This window comes from Lemur catta, chromosome 3, assembly GCF_020740605.2.
Source record: "Lemur catta isolate mLemCat1 chromosome 3, mLemCat1.pri, whole genome shotgun sequence".
Taxonomy (NCBI): Eukaryota; Metazoa; Chordata; class Mammalia; order Primates; family Lemuridae; genus Lemur; species Lemur catta.
The window spans coordinates 93175415-93195896 of NC_059130.1; the positions used below are offsets into that span (position 1 = coordinate 93175415).

The following is a 20482-nucleotide window of genomic DNA, read 5'->3' on the forward strand; positions in this document are numbered from 1 at the left end:
AGTCTTGCTTTGTTGCCCGGGCTAGAATGAGTGAGTGCTGTGGCGTCAGCCTAGCTCACAGCAACCTCAAACTCCTGGGCTCAAGCAATCCTACTGCCTCAGCCTCCCCAGTAGCTGGGACTACAGGCATGCGCCACCATGCCCGGCTAATTTTTTCTATATATATTTTAGTTGGCCAGATAATTTCTTTCTATTTTTAGTAGAGATGGGGTCTCACTCTTGCTCAGGCTGGTCTCGAACTCCTGACCTCGAGCGATCCACCCGCCTCGGTCTCCCAGAGTGCTAGGATTACAGGCGTGAGCCACCGCGCCCGGCCAAAATGGCTAAATTTTTGAAATTTTCAGTATTGAGTATTGGTGAAGATTTTGAGCAATTGGAACTAACATATTAATATTGCAGATGGGAATATAAATTATTATGATTACTTTGGGAAACTATTTGGCATCATCTAACATATGCATATCCTATGACCCAGAAATTCTTTTCCTAGATGCCTGCCCAATAGAAATGGTTAGCATAATTTGCAGTAGCCTGAAATAGACAAATGTCCATCAGCAGTAGAATGGCTAAATAAATTGATGCATTCCTATAATGGAATACTAAACATCAATGAAAATAAGTATTGCTAAACATAAAAACATGGGTGAATCTCTCAAACATGATGTTGAGTGAAAGAGGCCGGATACAAAAGAATACATCTTGTGTGATTCCATTTATGTAAAGTTCAAAAGAAGTTCCTAGTGTTAGAAGTCAGGATAGTGGTCAACTTTGGGGAAGAGGAAAGGGGATAGTGTTTAGGAAGGGGCTTGTTGGGTGCTGGTAGTGTTCTATTTCTTGAATTCAGTGATAGTTACACAGTTATTTATATAACACTATGTGATGATTCATCAATCTGCACACTTAATATTTGTGTACTTTTCATAATTTATATTACAGCAAAAAATTTAGTTAATTTAAAAAGCTCTGTGTGTATGCATGCCCATATGTATATGTATAAATACATGGCAAAAAGACTGGAAGGAAATATTCTTATATTAACAGTGCTATCTATGGTGAGATTATGAGTGGATTTTTTATTTTCTTTCTTTAATGTATTTTCTATAATAAACATGTATTATTTTTATAATTTAAAAAAGGATATTTAAGAATGAAAGAAGGCCGGGTGCGGTGGCTCATGCCTGTAATCCTAGCACTTGGGAGGCCGAGGCGAGCGGATTGTTTGAGCTCAGGAGTTCGAGACCAGCCTGAGCAAGAGCGAGACCCCCGTCTCTACTAAAAATAGAAAGAAATTATATGGACAGCTAAAGATATATCCATCTGACTGTTTAACATCACAGAGACATCCCAAGATCAATACATCCAAACGTGAATTTATGATCTTCCTCCCCAAATGTGTTTGTCCTTCTGTATTCACCATCTCAACAAATAGCACCACCATCTAGCCACTGGATCATGATGGAAACCTTGCAGTTATCCCTAACACCTTTTTCTTTCTTGTATTCCATGCGCATTCCATTGCAAGATCTGTTCATTTTACCTCTTAATTTTCTAGTTCTCTGTATTGATACTGCCATCACCCTAAGTCAAACCACTGTAATCTCTCACCCAGATTGCTACAGTAGCTATCTGGTTGAGCTTTCCATGCCTACTATTGCTCCCCGCTCTATTGTTCTTCACACAGCCATCCAAGATGACTTTTCTGTAACTGCAGATACTGTCATATCACTTCTTGTTTAAAATCCTTCAATGGCCTCCTATCGCTGTCATGGTAAAGTTCTAATATCTGTAGCCTATGAAACCTTGCATGATCTGGCTTTTGCCTACAATTTCACATGATATTGCCTCTCCTTGAGGGAATATCCTTCCTAACCTCTCTTTTTATCCCTCCCTTATTATAGTTGTATTTAATTACCAAAGTAATTTGTGACTTCATACTTTTTTGAACAAAAAATAAGCAATATTTCCCCCAGTCTCTGCCAGACTAACTCCTGTTCATTCTTCAGGGCTCAGCTTAAATGTCACTTTCTCAGGGTAGGCTTCTTTGACCTATTTTTCTTTCCACACAAAAATGTGTATGTTTGATTATTTGCTTAACCTCTCTCTCTGACTGTAAGCTTTGTGAGGACAGAGACTATATCTGCTTTGTTTACCACTATATATCCAATATTTGGCACAGGTTCTGTTATATATCAGGCTCTCAATAAATATTCTTGAATAAATTTAAATGTCTTAGAAAATTCTCCTTGGGGTCTCTTGCCAGTTTATACACTTCCCAAGGTGACTTTGATTGCCTCAGCAGTCAAAGCAACTCCTTGTAGTTTGTTATCTCAGGGCCCCAAATATTGATTTACTCCCTTTTTTTCTGCAACCACCCATTTTAGCAGCTCAATTTCTTATTTTCTTGTAGACCAGCAAACATTTACACGATTTACCCTCCTTTCTCTCCTATCAAATAAACAAACCCTTTTGAAGTTTGAGGTGAAATTTTACTGTTAGTAACTCTCAAGGCTTTGCCTTATCTTAGCCCTATCCAGCAGTTTTCTATAATTGGCACACTAGGTGTTTATAAACTATGCCTTACTTCTTCCACAGCTACCGCCACTACCACCACCTAGGCCCCAAGGGTTCTTCACTTTTCTCCATACCTCTTCAAATCCTTATAAGAGGTATCACTCCACACTTCCAGCCAGTTGATTAAGGCTAGCTCCCTTGGGAGAGTGGGTCCTGTCCCTGCTTTTTCATATGCTAATTTAACCACTCAGAGGTCAGACTTGGTATTCAAACCATCTCTGCCTTCTGCTGGTAGAGCACCCTTGCTATTCTTTCCTCCCTGCCCACCTTCCCATCCCTAGCTCCAAGGTACTCAAAAGCCCATATATTTTCCAAAGTTACTTACCCTATCTAAACTACAGTTTCTTCATTTTAAAATTAGGATAGCCAGGCACAGTGGCACACACCTTTAGTCCCAGCTACTCAGAAGGCTGAGGAGGAAGGATCATTTGAGCCCAGGATTCGAGAACAACCTGGGCAAGATAATGAGACCCCATCTTAAAAAATGTACTACCTCGTAGACCTGTTATGAAGGTTCCTTGGAATTTATTCAACAAATATTTATTGAGTACCTACCGTGTGCCAGGCACTTTTTTACATGCTGTAAATATACCAGCAAACAAAACAGTTTCTGCCCTCAAAGAGTATACATTCTAATGGGCATATGTACATAAAGCACTCAGCCTCTGGCATGTAGAAAGGACTCAATAAATGGTTGTTATTAACAAATATTTAAGGATAAGGAGTATATTAGTTTTGCTTTGCAATTTTGGAAATGAAGTATAAAATGTAATATTTGCCCACCTGGAGCTTAAATCTAGATGGTCAATGAGACATATATTTTTTTATTCTATAAATACTAACTCAGCGCTATAATGAGCCAGGCACTGAGATACAAAAACGAATCCCTATTTAGCAATATCAATTTAGTTGGGAATATATGAGAAATGCACAATTCTAATGTAAACCAAAATGCAACAGAAATAATGATAAAGTACTATGCAGAGCATTTAAGAGAAATAACAATAAAATGCTATGAAGAGTGTTGTTGTCTTTATATGTTGAGCTTGTGAGCATAAGATAGGCTTACGTTTGGCAGGTGGCAATGGGTCTATGGCTAATTCAGTGAGGGGGTAAAAGAAAGAGCCCCTCCTTTCAAGTAAACTAAGAAGTACATGGACCTTGGCAGCGTTAGCCTCCCTGTACACTTATTTTATAGTTTCCATTTCTCATTACAGCCTTGACTCTAGGGCTAGGGTAATGCTGACAAAGAGGACAATTGTTTTTTTCGCCAAAGAACAAGTTAGAGGGAGGAAGAGGAAGAAAGTAAACAGAATAGTATGAGTAAAGTCATAAGGAGATATGGTTTACTTCTGGGAACACTGTTTCCGGCTGAAGCATAGCAAAAATATAGGGGAAGACAAGATTAGAAATGAAAGATAGTGCCTGAGCATAGAGGGCCTTGAATGCCATGCTAAGTCATTTGGACTTAATTTAGTAAGAATTGGCCATTCCCAGACATTTGAACTAGGGAAGTGGGAAGTGATATGATCATAACTGTCTTTAGAATAAAACATTAGAAGAAAAGTAGAATATAGTAGATACAATAAACTGGCAGATCATACGTTAATTAGTATTTGTGGAATGAATAAATATGTGAGCCCTCCTAATTCCTTGGAGAATAAGATGCACTAAAAAAGCTTAGCAGAAGAGTAGCTTTGTTGTATAGACCCAGATTTTATTTAAGCAGAGCTCTGACATAGGGAGATGAGGAGAAAGGTAGACGGATTAAAACATGACATGAGGCTGGGCACGGTGGCTCAAGCCTGTAATCCTAGCACTCTGGGAGGCCGAGGCGGGTGGATCGCTCAAGGTCAGGAGTTCGAGACCAGCCTGAGCAAGAGCAAGACCCTGTCTCTACTAAAAAAATAGAAAGAATTATCTGGCCGACTAAAAATATATATAGAAAAAATTAGCTGGGCATGGTGGCACATGCCTGTAGTCCCAGCTACTCAGGAGGCTGAGGCAGTAGGATCGCTTAAACCCAGGAGTTTGAGGTTGCTGTGAGCTAGGCTGACGCCATGGCACTCACTCTAGCCCGGGCAACAGAGCAAGACTCTGTCTCAAAAAAATAAAAAAATAAAAAAAATAAAAAACAAAACACAACATGAATTTGTAACCTATTGTTTGACTACCCCTACAGAGTGTTGACTAATGGCCTATTATCACTTGGAGGCAGGTTTCTAATAATTTGCCACAGAATTAAGTTTTAGTCACTGTTGTACTGCATGGTGACCACAGTTAATAATAACGTATTATATATTTCAAAATTGCTAAAATAGATTTTTAACATTGCCACCACATAAAAAAAGATAAATTGGTGAGGTGATGGATATGTTAATTAGCTTGACTGAATCTTTCTATAATGTATACATAGATCAAAACATCACATTGTACCTCATAAATATATATAATTATTATATGTCAATTAAAAGTTTTTTTAAAACTTGTTGTAGAACTCTGTCTATAAGAGAGTGAGAAAAGATTCAGTTTTTATTTCACAAATATTTCTGAGTGCCTGTCACATTATCAGCACTATGCTATAGGTGATTCAGCTGTGGATTCGGCTAGGGATTCAACTGTGAGCAAGGAGTTGACAGACGACTAGGAGAGAGGGATGTGTAAATAACTACAGCTAGGTTTTAAATGGTGTTGTCGAGGTGAGCCCACATGTGAAAGATATTTTGAGCATAAGTTTAAAAAATTATATCACCCTGTATGTAGCTCTACCTGTGCTTGAGGGGACAGTTTTATAGTGAAATTTAAAAACAGACTTTACAGTCTAAGAAACTATTTTTTATTTTAAAACAATACATAGTCCAGGCTCAGTAGCTCATGCCTATAATCCTGGCACTTTGGGAAGCTGAGGCCAAAGGATTACTTGAGGCCAGGAGTTTGAGACCAGCCTGGGCAACATAGTGAGACTCTGTCTCAACAAAAACATTAAGAATTAGACGGGCATGGTGTAGTCCCAGCTACTGAGGAGGCTAAGGTAGGAGGATTGCTTGAGCCCAGGAGTTGGAGGTTACAGGTAGCTATGATCAGGCCACTGTACTCCGACCTGGGTGACAGAGTGAGACCCTCTCTTAAAAAAATAATAAAATAGGCTGGGCATGATGACTTATGCGTGTAGTCCTAGCACTTTGGGAGGCCAAGGCAGGAAGATCATTTGAGCCCAGGAGTTTGAGACCAGCCTGGGCAATAGTGAGACACCATCTCTGTAAAAAAATAGAAAAATTAGCCAGGCATGGTTGTGTGTACCTGTAGTCCCAGCTACTCGGGAGGCTGAAGCAGGAGGATTGCTTGAGCACAGGAGTTTGAGGCTGCAGTGAGCTATGAGCATGCCACTGCACTCTAGCCCATGCAACAGAGACCCGGTCTCAAAGAAATTATAATAATAAATTATTTTAATAAAATGTAAACACTATATGTATATTAAGGCATATTTGAACCTCATAGAAAAGCACAAAGAAGAAAAAAAGTCACCATCCTAGGGAAGAAAATCCATTTTCATGTTGTGTATTTCCTTCTAGGCTTTTTTGCCACAGGATGGTATTCATAGACCTTGGGAGAGGCTACAACAGAGATTTACGTGAACATGAAACTAGCATTAGATCACTTACATTTATTTAGTACCACACAGTTGAAAAAGCCCATATTAAAGCAGAATAGCCTGTCTCTATTTGAATATTCTCTCGAAGTGTCCCTCCAGCTGAATGTGTAGCATGTGAACTCAGGGGATTTGTTTCACTGTTCCCATTCCTTGCAGGTGCCCCTGATCCCACAGCTGGGGCCAGCATTGACGATGAGAACTGTTGGCATTTGGATGAAGAACAGGTGAAAGAACAAGTGAAGCTCTTTCTGTCCCAGGGGGGTTACTATGGCTCTGGAAAGCAACTCAACTCAATGTTTGCCAAGGTCAGATATGAAAAGATGTTTTTCTTTTGTAAACTTTTTAAAGCTAAACTGTGCTCACCACACTTCAGGCTTCATGCCTTGTATGTAGCTAGCTTACTTGACCGAGCTGTACTGAATGCTTGAAATCTAGTGGGAGAGGCTGATCAGAGCAGACCTGAGCAGGTTGCATCCAGGGAGCCCTCCTGCATCACCTTGCTAGTCCGGTTGCTTCTTCACCTCTCTCTGAATGAGTTAGCATTGCTGGAGCATTTTAGCAAGGAAACAACCTTCTTTCTGCTTTTAACCCAGTGCTGCCCAATGAAGCCTTGAAGACTAGAGTTTCAACAGTGTCCCTAAAGAGACATAGTATTTTGAAACTGGGGGCTTTCACAAAAGGCTTTCCTTTTTTTTTTTTTCTTAACACCTTTAAGTAAGATATAATTCACATACTGTACAATTCACCCATTTAAAGTGTGCAGTTCAATGGCTTTTACTATGTTTGTAGACATATGTATCCATCACCACAGTCAACTTTAGAACATTTTCATCACTTCAAAAAGAAACCCCATTACCCTTTACCTGTCACCCCCGCCCATCCTCCATATCTTCCCCCAGCCCTAAACAACCACTAATCTACTTTCTGTCTCTATAGATTTCCCTAGTCTGGACTTTCATATGAATGGAATCATTCATATAGTATGTAGTCTTTTGTGACTGGCTTCTTTTACTTAGCATAACATTTTCAAGATTCATCCATGTTGTAGCATGAATCAGTATTTCATTCCTTTTAATGGCCAAATAATAGTCCATTGTATGGATACCCATATTTTGTTTATCCATTCATCTGTTAGTGAACATTTGGGTTGTTTCCATCTTTTAGCTATTATGAATAATAAACATTGTTATACAAATTTTTGGGTGGACATATATTTTTGTTTCTCTCTCGTAGTAGAATCGATGGGTCATGTGGTAATTCTGTTTAATCACTTGAGGAACTACTGGACTCTTATCCAAAGTGGCTGTATCGGCCGGGCGAGGTGGCTCATGCCTGTAATCCTAGCACTCTGGGAGGCCGAGGCAGGTGGATCGCTCAAGGTCAGGAGTTCGAGACCAGCCTGAGCAAGAGAGAGACCCCGTCTCTACTAAAAACAGAAAAATTATCTAGCCAACTAAAATATATATAGAAAAAATTAGCCGGGCATGGTGGCGCATGCCTGTAGTCCCAGCTACCCGGGAGGCTGAGGCAGGACGATCGCTTGAGCCCAGGAGTTTGAGGTTGCTGTGAGCTAGGCTGATGCCATGACACTCACTCTAGCCCGGGCAACAAAGTGAGACTCTGTCTCAAAAAAAAACAAAAAAACAAAGTGGCGGTATCATTTTGTGTTCCTACCAACAGTGCATGAGGTTCCAATTTCTTTACATCCTGGCCAATACTTGTTATCTGACTCTTTGATTCTAGCCATCCTAGTGGGTATGAAGTTGTATCTCATTGTGAACATCAGGCTTTCTTGGTACATGCAGACATCTTGCATATAGAGCAAGAGGCCTTCTTTCTGGCTCTTTTGGATATATTGTGCTCAGATACTTCATTTTTACCTGCCTCTCCCCACTTCCTTCTACTTTTTTATGATGTGCAATGACCAATCTGTTGCCCCTTATGTGTCAGGTTCGAGAGATGCTGCGGATGAGAGATTCCAATGGAGCCAGGATGCTGACGCTTATAACTGAGCAGTTCATGGCTGACCCACGACTCACACTCTGGAGGCAGCAAGGCACAAGCATGACAGACAAGTGCAGGCAGCTCTGGGATGAGCTAGGTAAGTCCCCATCTCTCAGAAAAGTGCTTTCTCCTGCCATCTTGCCCTGTGGCGAAAGTGTTAGTTAATACTTGCCATCAATCATTGCATGGATCTTGCTAAGTCCAGCTAGTGGAAGACTTGGCGTCTACAGAGGCCATGCAGAGTAACTCTGAGCCCACTTTTGTTGCTTACACAGCATTGTGCTTTGCTATTGACATCAAGCATTCCATTCCAGATATTACTGCATAGAAACCTTAGCTGAGACAAAACCTTGTCACTTGACTTCTGTGGCATGGCACTAGCCTGGCTCTCCAAATACTTGTCAGCCTCGCTTTTGTTGCTTTCCCTGAGTCTACTCTTCTGTTTCTATCACTCCTAGCCGCAGTTTCCAAGACTTGGACTTTGGCCTTCTATTCTTCTTTCTCTATATTCCCATGGGAACTGTTTTTTTTTTTTTTTTTTTTTTTTAAATATCATGACTTTAGAGCTTACTTATATGGTGATCTCAGCTTTGTCTTCTTTCCACTTACCTGAGTTCTAGTCCCATATTGGCAGATGTCCATTGACCATTTCCACTGAGAAATGCAAAATGAATTCAGGCCTTCTCCTACCCCAAAAAGGTTCCCTTTACTCTGGCATTGGCCACCACCATTCCTAACTCTACCAGACTTAATATTGAGCACTCATTTTTCTTTCATTCCCTAAATCCATTTGCCAATTTCATTTGATTTCTTGACCTTTATTTTATTTTATTTTTTTTGCGACAGAGTCTCGCTCTGTTGCCTGGGCTAGAGTGCCGTGGCATCAAGCCTAGCTCACAGCAACCTCAAACTCTGGGGCTCAAGCAATCCTTCTGCCTCAGCCTCCCGAGTAGCTGGGACTACAGGCATGTGCCGTCATGCCCGGCTAATTTTTTTCTATATATATTTTTACCTGTCCAGATCATTTCTTTCTATTTTTAGTAGAGACAGGGTCTTGCTCTTGCTCAGGCTGGGATTTCTTGACCTTTAAAATGCAATTTATCCTGAGCCTCAGACCTTTTATTAAAAAAGAAGAAGAAGGAGAAGAAAGCAAAATAAATAAAATGGAATTTAATGTCCATTCCATTCCCACTGTTTATTTCCCATCAACACTAGTCTGGTTGAAGGCCTTAAAACTTTTAGATTAGATTAGAACTGTGGCTTCCTGAATGGCTTCTCTGTTCTAGGTTCTCCCCCATCAAGGCAGTCCTCTTTGATCATCATTTCTCTTTATCATTTCCACACTCCAAGGCCAGTTTTGCAGTGCTAATACTGAACACTTTGCCCTGTTTTCAGAATCTTCTATACCCTGAACTCAGGGTCCCACACTAGTAAGTTGTGGCTCTAACACTGGAACCCCAGTCTATCTGACTTTAAATCAAACATCCTCTTTTACTTCTCCCTCAATTCTATCTTGTTAAGTTCTTTGTTTTCCCCCTGAAATGCATATTCCTTAAGAATTTGAAATTACCCTTCTTCAGAGAGTTTCATCTGAGGCCTGAATGTCTTAGAGTAATTTCTGTGCCAGTCACAAAATTGTGCTGTGGACTTGTGCTTGGCCTTTGGAACAAAGGTAGTTGAAAGGAAGTAAACAGAGCTGGCTCCCAGTGCTTTTAAAGCTCTTGTCATATCCTTGAGTGCATTGGAAAAGCTCTTGCTTCTGACATTTTCATATCTAAGAAATTTTCAACCTGCCAGGAAACCCTCAGTATTCTACTGAGACAGTGGTTCTCAAACTTTTCGGAATCACTTGAAGTGCCTGTTTAAACAGATTGCTGGGCTCTGTCCCCAGAGTTTCTGATTCAGCAGGTTTGGAGTGGGGCCTGAGAATCTGTATTTCTAATAAATTCCCATGGGATGCTGATGCTACTGATCGAGAGACTACACTTTGAGAACCACTACACTCAGGAAAGCAATACTAGAGCACAGTGCATTCATGCTTTCCCTAACTGTTCTAAGGACTCCTTACTGATTACAAGGTCTATTCACCTGGACAGGGCCTAGGCAGGGTTTGTAGGAACTACAAATATGGTAGAGAGAACTGGGCTCACTACTTTTAGTTCCTGAGCTAGAAAAAATAGAAGCAATCAGACATGAAGTTTCCTTATCTCCCCACCTACAGATCTATTAACCTATCCATGTCTATACCCATATACTTAGCCTTCTCTTCTGTTAAAATTCATACGGTATCCTGCTCCCATGAAAGGCCAATCCTTACGTATTTGCTCTGGATTCTATCCCATCTCCTTTTCTCAATAAGTTTGCTCATGCAATTATTTCCTTTGTTTGGCATCATTAACTTTTCTCTCTCTACTGGATCATTCCCATCAGCACACAGATAATGCTCCAATATCTTTAATCTCAATTTTTTAAAAACATTCTTTTGATGCTCCAACTATCCCCTCCAACTATTACCCCATTTCCCTTCTTCACTTCAAAGCAATCCTTCTCTGAAAAGTTATCTGCAGTCACTCCTTCCATTTGCTCACCTCCATTCTTCCTTTAGCCCACTCCAGTTGGGATCCCATTGCTCACTACTGTCACTCTACTGAAGTGGCTTTTGTCAAAACAACCAGTGACCTCCCTATTGCTAGATACGGTTGTCACTTCTCGGTTCTCATCTTAACTTGACCTCTTAGCAGTTTTGAATAAAGTTGACCATACTCTTCTTGAAACTTATTCTTCTCTTGGTTTCCATAACCAAACACCCTCCTGGTTTCCCTCCTACATTCCTGGCTACTTTCTCTCAGTCTCCTTTGCAGCCTTCTCTGCCTTTCTTCAACCCTTCTAAACATTGAGGACCATGCAGTACCCACTTTCCTGTCTAAATTCTCTACCTAAGTGATTATATTCAGTTCCATGGTTTTAGATACCATCCAGATAGGGTAAGTCACAAATTTATGTCACTAGCCCTGATCTTTCACCTGAGCTCCAGCCTGTGTCCAGCTGCCCACAACTTCTAAGAAACACCTCAAATTTAATATGACCATATAGAACTCTTCATTTTCTTGCCAAAACTTGATTTCCCCTTGTTGTCCTCATGTCAGAACACAGCATCAGACTGTATCTCATTGCTCAAAAAGAAAATTTAAAAATTATCCTTACTCCCCTGTTTTCTACTTTCTACATTCAAACCAAGACCTGTTGGCCTTCAGAACTGGAGGACTGAATGAGTTAAAGTACTTAATATAATGCCTAGCCAATAAAAAGAAATAAAATATAGCTATTATTTTGTTATATTTAATATATAATGATTGTGTAAAATTTTAACTTTCATATTAGTTACCTTAGAGTGTTTGATACTTTTTTTCATTTGCAGGAAAATATGCTTCTGTTTACTGGTAACATAGTCCTGTGAGTATTGTTATATGTAGGCAAGTGTAGGATTTTTTACTTTGGCTCTTTCTTAGAGACGTGACAGTGTCTGAGTATTTTTGAAACATATTCATAAGGACTTAATTAATAAGATGGAAAACTCATTTTTAACTTACAGGTAAAGGCACTTGTACTTACTTTCTGGGGATCCCCTTCTTAATATCTAAATACCTAGAAAATAGGAACTCCTGCATGACTAGAGTTAACACCCTGTTTCTTTACCTCTTAAGCCTCCCTCAACTTACCCAATGTATTTTCCATTCCTATTATCCTATTGATTTTGCCATCCCTAAGGTCACCAGAGTCCTTCTAGTTGCCAAATTTAATAGCCTCTGTTTTGGTCCTGTTTTCTACCTGTGAAGATTAAATATGAGGATTCTTTTCTTGATTATAGATGAAAAGCCCTTTCTAAACCCATAAAATAAATGTTACTGTTACTATAATCCCCTTAAGAGTCCTTATTGTAATTATTACATAGTATAGTTTCTTTTTCATGGTACATTTTAAAAATTGAATTGAACCAATAGAAATGAATTTTCATCTTAAGTTAGTATCTGATACTGATGCTAAGTATCAGTATCAAATACTGGTATCTGATATTGAGGTGAAGATGGCCTTTTAAAACATTTCTATTTATTTGGCTTTGAGAGGCTTTGCAATAGTGTCTCAATGTACCTCCATCCATGGATTTAGCTCCATCCAAAGGTTGTTTAAATTAAGATGCACTACAGCCAGGCTTATTGCTAATTTGAGATTGAGAAATTATTTGGCTCAGCCACATAACCAACCTTGAAAAGAAAAAATAGGTTTGCTTGAAAAGGAGGGTATTGTGGTCAAAGAAACAGTACCCATTGGTTTTGTGGAATATCTGATACTCTGTTGCAGTAACAGAGAATCCAAGTAATGGTTTTAAGGTATCACAAGTTAATTAGCAGTTTCAAAATCCAAGTCCAAGTCATTTTTCTTGGAAAAAGGAAATACTGAGATGTGCCAAGTAATATGCTAGCTATACCTTTTACAAATGTTATCTCATTTAATTCTCACAATAGCACTACAAAGTAGATGTTTTTATGATCTCACTTTTACAGCCGAGGGATTTGAAGTTCAGGAAGTCCAACTAGCCAAAAAATGAAACATTTTCTGAGCACTTCCCTTCCAACCCTGTCCTTGTACTAAAATGCCCTTCCTTTATGCTGCTGTTTTTACCCTGAACATATCTTTATCTTAATATTTATTATATTTAAATAGCATTATGTTTATTTATCTGTCTCCCACACTAGAAAGCTCCTCATGGGTAGGAACACTGTCTTATTCACCAGTATGGGGCCTTGAACATAGAACACTCTCAATAAATATTTATTAGACAACAGATTTGAGCTTAGAATTCAGGCCTAACTCTGTCTTCATCATTACAGGCACACAGATTCATATATCAAGATAGTCACTCTGCTTTAAGGAAGCTTTGGGAAGGAAAATTAAGCAAGTTCTGAAGATCTTAGCGAATTTGTTTTATATTGAGGAAAGCTGATGCTCTGGAAACTTTCTCTACCAACTAAAAATGAAACTGAAACATTAAGGCTTACATAAACATCAAAGGAGAGATAGCAAGCATGTGGGTTGCTTTATTTTCCAGGCGCTTTATGGGTATGCATAATTTTAAATCCACACTGCAAACTGGAGGAAAAATCCTGTTGGCTGCAGCAACTGCAGAAGTGGAGTGACCTGGATGTCTGTCCCCTGGAGGATGGGAACTATGGACATGAGCTGCCCAACATCACCAATGCACTTCCCCAGAGTGCCAATCACAGCCCAGGTGAGCCAAGTGTCCTTTTAGGTTCTTTGGGCCTGGAACTTCAAGGTGGGAGGGCAAACTTTAGAAGAAAAGGAGCTAAATAGCCTTTTGGTTGTTAGAATTGCCATTTAAATAAGAAAAGCCTGTCTTTTTGTTCATGTTGAAATGTCAAACCTTAAATAAGGATAAGATTTTATCTTTTCCATTGGGGATGCTGTCCTTTTCCACATCTAGAGTGTCCTTACAGTGCCCAGCATACAGTCCTAGAGCCCTCTGCATGACTCCTCTCTACCCTTCGGGTTTTTCATGTCTAATGGATCTCAGCCTCAACTGGGGTTGGTTTTAGCTCAGAAGACCTAACTCAGGGGAGGAACAGAAGCTCTATAAAAAGCAGTTTCAAAAAGTGTCCTGACCATAGTTTTTCTTACCTTTCTCTGTTTTCCTCAAGTTTTTATACAGCAAACGTCTGGGTGGGGTCATCCTCCCAAGTTACTGCTAGGACTCTTGCCTCATTTTAAACAAATCCAGTGCAGTGATACTATACCCTCCATCCTTGGGGCCCACTGGCCTGGGGACATCACTGGGCATCAGCATCCACATCAGTTTTAGTTCATGTAACTCAGGCTATTTGATGCTCGCAACTGATTATTCTTTAGCCCACTGACAGCCTTTATTGGTAGGAGATTTTTTTTCAGACACTGATTTTACACTTGGTCCCTTTTATTTTAAATGATAACCCTATTGGTATTTTAATCTCAAGGAGGAAATCACTTAAGTTATTGTTTTTGTTTGGTCATCTTTTACTGTACCATAATTAGTTGTCAGTATATTTAAGACAACTAAAATAATGAAAGGTGAAAGCTGTAATTTTGCCACTTCTTTACCTGTTCCTGGCACTCATCTAACTTCTGTAACACAGGAAGCCACCCTTTTGGTATTGGCTTTGGATGGCATAGAGAGGGTCATATGCATACAAATATCTACAATCTGGCAGTTTCTTCCTTGTCATCATACATTGGTTTTGTTGTTATTGTTCTCCTTTGAAGATGCTTCTTTCTCTGTAGTCTTCTGAAGTTGTGATTGATGTCTTTCTCACATCCTTTTACCATAGGGGCTGGAGAAGCTGTAGGATTCCTGCCTGTTCTTCATTGCCATTTCTACATCATTGTCCTTCCCACCTTTCTAAGATACCTGCCAGCTTTAAAGTTTATGCCATCAAACTATACTATCTGCTCCCCTCTTGGTTTTTGTCATCTATATGCCTCTGGGTCAATTCCCCTCATTCCTTAAAGATTTTTAGCTATTGACTTACTAACACTGCTCTCTGTCACTATCCTATCATAATTCTTGATGATTTCAATAGCCACATAGATGACCCTTCCAATACCCTGGCCTCTCAATTCTTTGACCTTCTCTTTTTTTTTTTTGAGACAGAGTCTCGCTGTGTTGCCCAGGCTAGAGTGCTGTGGCGTCAAGCTCACATCAACCTCAAACTCCTGGGCTTAAGCAATCCTTCTGCCTCAGCCTCCCGAGTAGCTGGAACTACAGGCATGCACCACCATGCCCAGCTAATGTTTTCCTCTCTATATAATTTTAGCTGTCCAGATCATTTCTTTCTATTTTTAGTAGAGATGGAGTCTCGCTCTTTCTCAGGCTGGTCTCGAACTCCTGACCTCGAGTGATCCTCCCGCCTCCGCCTCCCAGAGTGCTAGGATTACAGGCGTGAGCCACCGCGCCTGGCCCTTTGACCTCCTCTTTTCCAATAGTCTCATCTTCCACCATAATTTAGTCATTCAATCCCAAAGTCATTCCCTAAACAAGATCATTACCAATAACTATACTCTCTTCATAATCTCAATTCTAAGCATCACCAATTACCACCACCAATCTTTCTAGCTTATTCTCTTTGGTATCCCAATTCCAGTAATTCTTTAACCCACTAGGAATTTTTATTTTACCACTTTTTCACTATCTTTTTTTTTTTTTTTTTGGCCACAGGCCTGAAGCAGGAAAGAGGGAGAGGATAAAAGGCTGAGTTGGACTTATATATGTGAAAGTCATAGGACAGAGCTGAGTGCATGAGACTGTGCAAGATTCCCCAGGGAACTGGTCACCTTCCCCCCAAAAAGAGGAATACAAAGAATGAATGTGTGGGAAACACCATCAATTAAATGGTGGAAGTAGAGTAGGAGTTTATTTTTTTTTTATTTTTTTTTTATTTCAGCATATTATGGGGGTACAAAAGTTTAGGTTATGTATATTGCCCTTGCCTCTCCTTCCCCCCCCCAAATCAGAGCTTCCAGTGTGTCCATCCCCTAGACGGTGCACATCGCACTCATTATGTATGTACACCCATCCGCTCCCCCCGAACATCTGCCCGACACCCGATTAATGTTATTCCTAAATGTGCTCTTAGGTGATGATCGGTGAAACCAATTTGATGGTGAGTACATGTGGTGCTTATTTTTCCATTCTTGGGTTACTTCACTTAGTAGAATGGGTTCTAGCTCTATCCAGGAAAATATAAGAGGTGCTATATCACCATTGTTTCTTATAGCTGAGTAATACTCCATGGTATACATATACCACATTTTATTAATCCACTCATGTACTGATGGGCACTTGTGTTATTTCCACGTCTTTGCAATTGTGAATTGTGCTGCTTTTCACTATCTTAGTAGCCTCATTTTCGTTCTCATCCAGGTTAGATTCCTTGGTACATCATTATAAACATTCCTCACTCCTTTACATAAACACTCAACTCCCTCTTTTCCCTTTGTTACTCATGTGACAAAACCTTAAACTTAGTTCATTCCTACCTTCTAATTACTCGGTGCTCACACTTGCACATTTGAACACAACTGGAGAGAAACAACCATAATAACCTTGTCTTATTTTAAATTTATGACCACTAATTTCAAGTGGGTCCTTAGTGCTTTTCTAGACGTCTACTACAGTTCCCTACCCTGTGCCTTCTTTTACTCTTCTAAATTACTATTTCCTACCATCTTCTCCCTAAAACTTTCTGTATTTCCTCCTCTTCTTCACTTTTAACTGAGTCTTGCTATGTAGAAGCAATCAGAAGAGAATTTCTAAAACTCCATCACTACATCTGTGGTGGTGCGTCAAAAGAATTACTGTCCTAGTGGGTCAAAGAATTACTGTCTCTGCTCATCTACTCTGCCTCTTCCTGTCTTGCTGTTTGTGCTTCCAAGTCCACGCCCCTCAGATTATCAAGATCCTGTTCCATCTCTTTTATCCAGGACATCGCTCTAGGGATTATCTCCTATCTCTCCTGCATTACAAATTTTTCCCTCTCCATGAATTATTCCTGAATGTAAAAGCACATTGTTATATCTCCCATCCCAAAACAAAACAAAAAACACTCTTGTGGGCCAGGTGCAATGGCTCATGCCTGTAATCCTAGCACTCTGGGAGGCTGAGGCGGGTGGATCACTCGAGGTCAGGAGTTACACACCAGCCTGAGAAAGAGCGAGACCCTGTCTCTACTAAAAAAATAGAAAGAAATGATCTGGACAGCTAAAAATATACATATAGAAAAACGTTAGCTGGGCATGGTGGCACATGCCTGTAGTCCCAGCTACTCGGGAGGCTGAGGCAGGAGGATTTCTTGAGCCCAGGAGATTGAGGTTGCTGTGAGCAAGGCTGACGCCATGGCACTCTAGCCCAGGCAACAGAGTGAGACTCTTGTCTCAAAAAAAAAAAAAAAAAAAAAAAACACTCTTGTGATTCTACATGCCTCTCCAGGTGGTAGAAATAGGTAGGGTAGAGGGGGTGAAGAATCAAGAATGACTCCAAAGTTTTAAAGACAGAGTTGCCATATATATGGACATGGGGAAGACTGCAGCCCTTTTCCTGAAGAGAGATGGCATGGTAAGACTCCGTGAGAAAATAAGTTAGTCTTTTGTCAGCATCAGTTTTTCTTATTGGGGAATAAGACTGTAAGCCTATAGATATCAGTGTGATAAGGGTACCAGAATATACAGGGCCTCAGCTCTTTTTGAGCATTTAATATGAATTTCATGGAAGTCCTCAGTCTGATAAGGGTCACACTGTAAATGAAACAAGTTACAGATTGGCCGGGGAGATTACCTAGCTGCTTCTCTCTACCTCTAAAGAAGCAGTTTGTATCCTTATGATTGAGCAGCTGAACACCACTGCCCCTCTTCTCCCTCATGTGGCTCTGGATCCCAGCAGGAATTACCTTTCTGTAGAAGGAGGAAGGCAACCATAGATCTCTGTGGAAAGTTTCTCCCTAACTCAGAGGGCACACACACACTAAAAGCCTATCCAAGAAGGAGGCAACACAACAAATACCTGGAGAGATAGCAGAGTGGCTGCTCTCACTGCCCACATGCTATTCTTTTGGCCAACCTCTACCCTGAAGAAGATGCAGGGGTTAAAATTTCAGATTACCCATTGTCATACTGCTGCATGTTTTTCTTCCCCCAGACTCTTTATCCAGACCAAGACGAACAGTGTTCACTAGAGCCATCGAGGGCCGTGAATTACATTGGCAAGATGGCCACCTACAGCAAATAATCAGAAGTGATATCTACACAGCTCCTGCCTGCCAGCGGGAAAGTGAGAGACTACTCTTTAATTCCCAAGGCCAGCCACTGTGGCTGGGTAAGTCTAGCCCTCTTCTACTCTAAGAATTTCAGACCTCAACCTCACCTCATGCCAGGCCCAAATGAGCCATCCACATAGGTACCAGCAACTTCAACTACAATTTGGACTCAGGATATTTATGTGAAGCCTAAGCCTTGTGATTTTTTTTTTTTTTTTTTTGGCAAGGTCTCGCTCTGTTGCCTGGGCAAGAGTGCAGTGATGCAATCATAGCTCACTGCAACCTCAAACACCTGGGCTCGAGAGAGCCTCCCGAGTAGCTGAGACTACTACAGGTGCACGCCACCACCCCCAGCTAATTTTTATATTTTTTGTAGAGATGGGGGTCTTGGTGTGTTGCTCAGGCTGGTCTTCAAGCGATCCTCCAGCCTCAGCCTCCCACAGTGCTAAGATTACTGGCATGAGCTACCATGCTGGCCCTGCCATTTGGCTATGTGCTCAGCTGCAGTACAGTGACCTCAAACAAGAATTTATATCTTGTCCCTTAAGCTTTGGGAGGGGAAAGGAGTTACTACATCTCCAAGAGTACTAACAAAGCAATTAGACATGAGTTCACAGGCTCTCTCAGTCAATAGTTACTGAGCAGCATTGTATTCTACTGTGAAATTATATGTTTTGCTCAAAAGCCACTAAGTTTGAAACTTAAATTACTCTGTGCTAGTCAGCTGCATTTGTCACCAAGCTGTCTTCTTTTCCTCCTTCCTACCTTCCTTCATCATAACAGGATAGAGCCATTTCAACATGAGTTTAAACCCTCCTCTGAAATAGTTTCCTGGCTTTCCCTTAATCAGTCTGTCCTTGTCTTTATTACGGGATACGCATTCTAAAATAGACATTCTTTTCAAAACTATTCATTTTCCAAGTCTTATAACAATGACATACATTTTCATTATCTTTTCCCAATTCCCTACGTTCATCTCTCATGCCATACTTTTGTCTTTCTAGAGATCTTGCTGACTCTGGATATGTCCCTGTCTCTCTCTGAAAAGCCATAGCCAAACACACTACGGTGTCACCACCTCAAGTTCCCTCTAACTATCTTTCCTCTTCTATGATCCAATACTTCTAAAGCCTAAACCTAACAAGCATGTGAAAAAACATGTACATCTCATTAATAAGAAAAAAATGCAAATTAAAACAACACTGAGTTACCATATTTTGATTGTCAAATGGTCAGGGGTGTTTAAAATTAAGATGATTATTTTCTGGTATGGGAGCAGTTGCATGGACATAGGTACTCTCATTTACTACTGGTAGTAGCATAAATGCGTACAGCCTTTCTGAAGGTCTTTTAGCAACACTTACAAAAACCCTTTAAAATACGTTCATACCATTTGATCCAAGAATTCTACATCTAGGAACTTATCCTGAGCCATAATTAACTAAGGATATGCATATAGCTGGGGGGTTCATTAGAGCATGGATATAAATGAGATACAGTGGGAAAAATTGGAAACCATCTAATGTCCAACAATAGGTGATTGGTTAACTCAGTGAATGTACATATATTCAGTGGAATGATATGTAATCATTTTTAATGTTATAGATATATATTTAATAACATGGAAAAATATTAACAATGTGCTAAGTGGGAAACAATAATTATGATGTCATCCATTTTTAGTAAAAATTTAACAGAAAAGTCTAGGTGAATATAAAGGAAGCTGGAAAGAGTGGTTATCCCTGATTTTTATTTTATATTTGTTTATCTATATTTTCAAATTTTCTGCAATTCTATAATTTTTACTGTTTAAAAGAAATCACAAAATAAAGTATAAAGCTTCTTATAATCACTTACCTATCTATAAGCCTTTGGTAGTCTTCTGTTATCCCTAAGGTAAATCCAGACTCCGAAGAATGGCATTCAAAGCTCTTCACATTCCAGACTCCACCTTTTCAGGCTGTCTCCACCACATAACCTAACTCAAGCTACATAGAACGATCTGCCATCCTCTGAAGATGCTATATCGAATACATTTTTATGCTTTTACTTATATGCCTTTGCTTATATGTTTCCCTTGCCAGGAATGCCTATCCCTATTTATTTACCTATTTAAAATCTTGCTTGTCCTTCAGGGCACTGCCCAAATATTATTTTTTCCTCTTATGTATTTCTATCATGCTATTTCTTTTTAAGTGTTTTGTAATTATCTTTTTATATATCATTTGTGAACTGTTTGAGGACAGTGACCATTTCTTAATCATCTTCATACTTCCTTTGCCCAGCATACTACCTGGCATATAATAGGTTTTCAAAAAAGGTAGGATTCATTAAACAAATGAGGCTTTTCTCTTTAGGCAATTAGTTGCTACCTTCATTAGGTTCCCATAGTACATGT

The 20482-nt window shown here is 39.9% G+C and overlaps 1 protein-coding gene across 1 annotated transcript; it reads left to right on the top strand.

Moving 5' to 3' along the window:
• The first annotated feature begins 2572 nt into the window (after positions 1-2572).
• LOC123634863 (zinc finger SWIM domain-containing protein 5-like) lies at positions 2573-19138 on the top strand. Its single transcript, XM_045546550.1, has 6 exons — positions 2573-2666; positions 6380-6528; positions 8174-8324; positions 13335-13514; positions 17967-18143; positions 19089-19138. The coding sequence occupies exons 1-6, from the start codon at positions 2573-2575 to the stop codon at positions 19136-19138; spliced, it is 801 nt and encodes a 266-aa protein (XP_045402506.1).
• Positions 19139-20482: the final 1344 nt, after the last annotated feature.

What these genes read in the sequence shown, in the direction of transcription:
- LOC123634863 (XM_045546550.1), top strand. Translation starts at nt 2,573, where the DNA reads ATGCCTTACTTCTTCCACAGCTACCGCCACTACCACCACCTAGGCCCC. An exon ending in TCAACTCAATGTTTGCCAAG is followed by an intron (nt 6,529 to 8,173) that starts GTCAGATATGAA and finishes CTTATGTGTCAG; the next exon opens with GTTCGAGAGATGCTGCGGAT. An exon ending in AGGCCAGCCACTGTGGCTGG is followed by an intron (nt 18,144 to 19,088) that starts GTAAGTCTAGCC and finishes TTGTCTTTCTAG; the next exon opens with AGATCTTGCTGACTCTGGAT.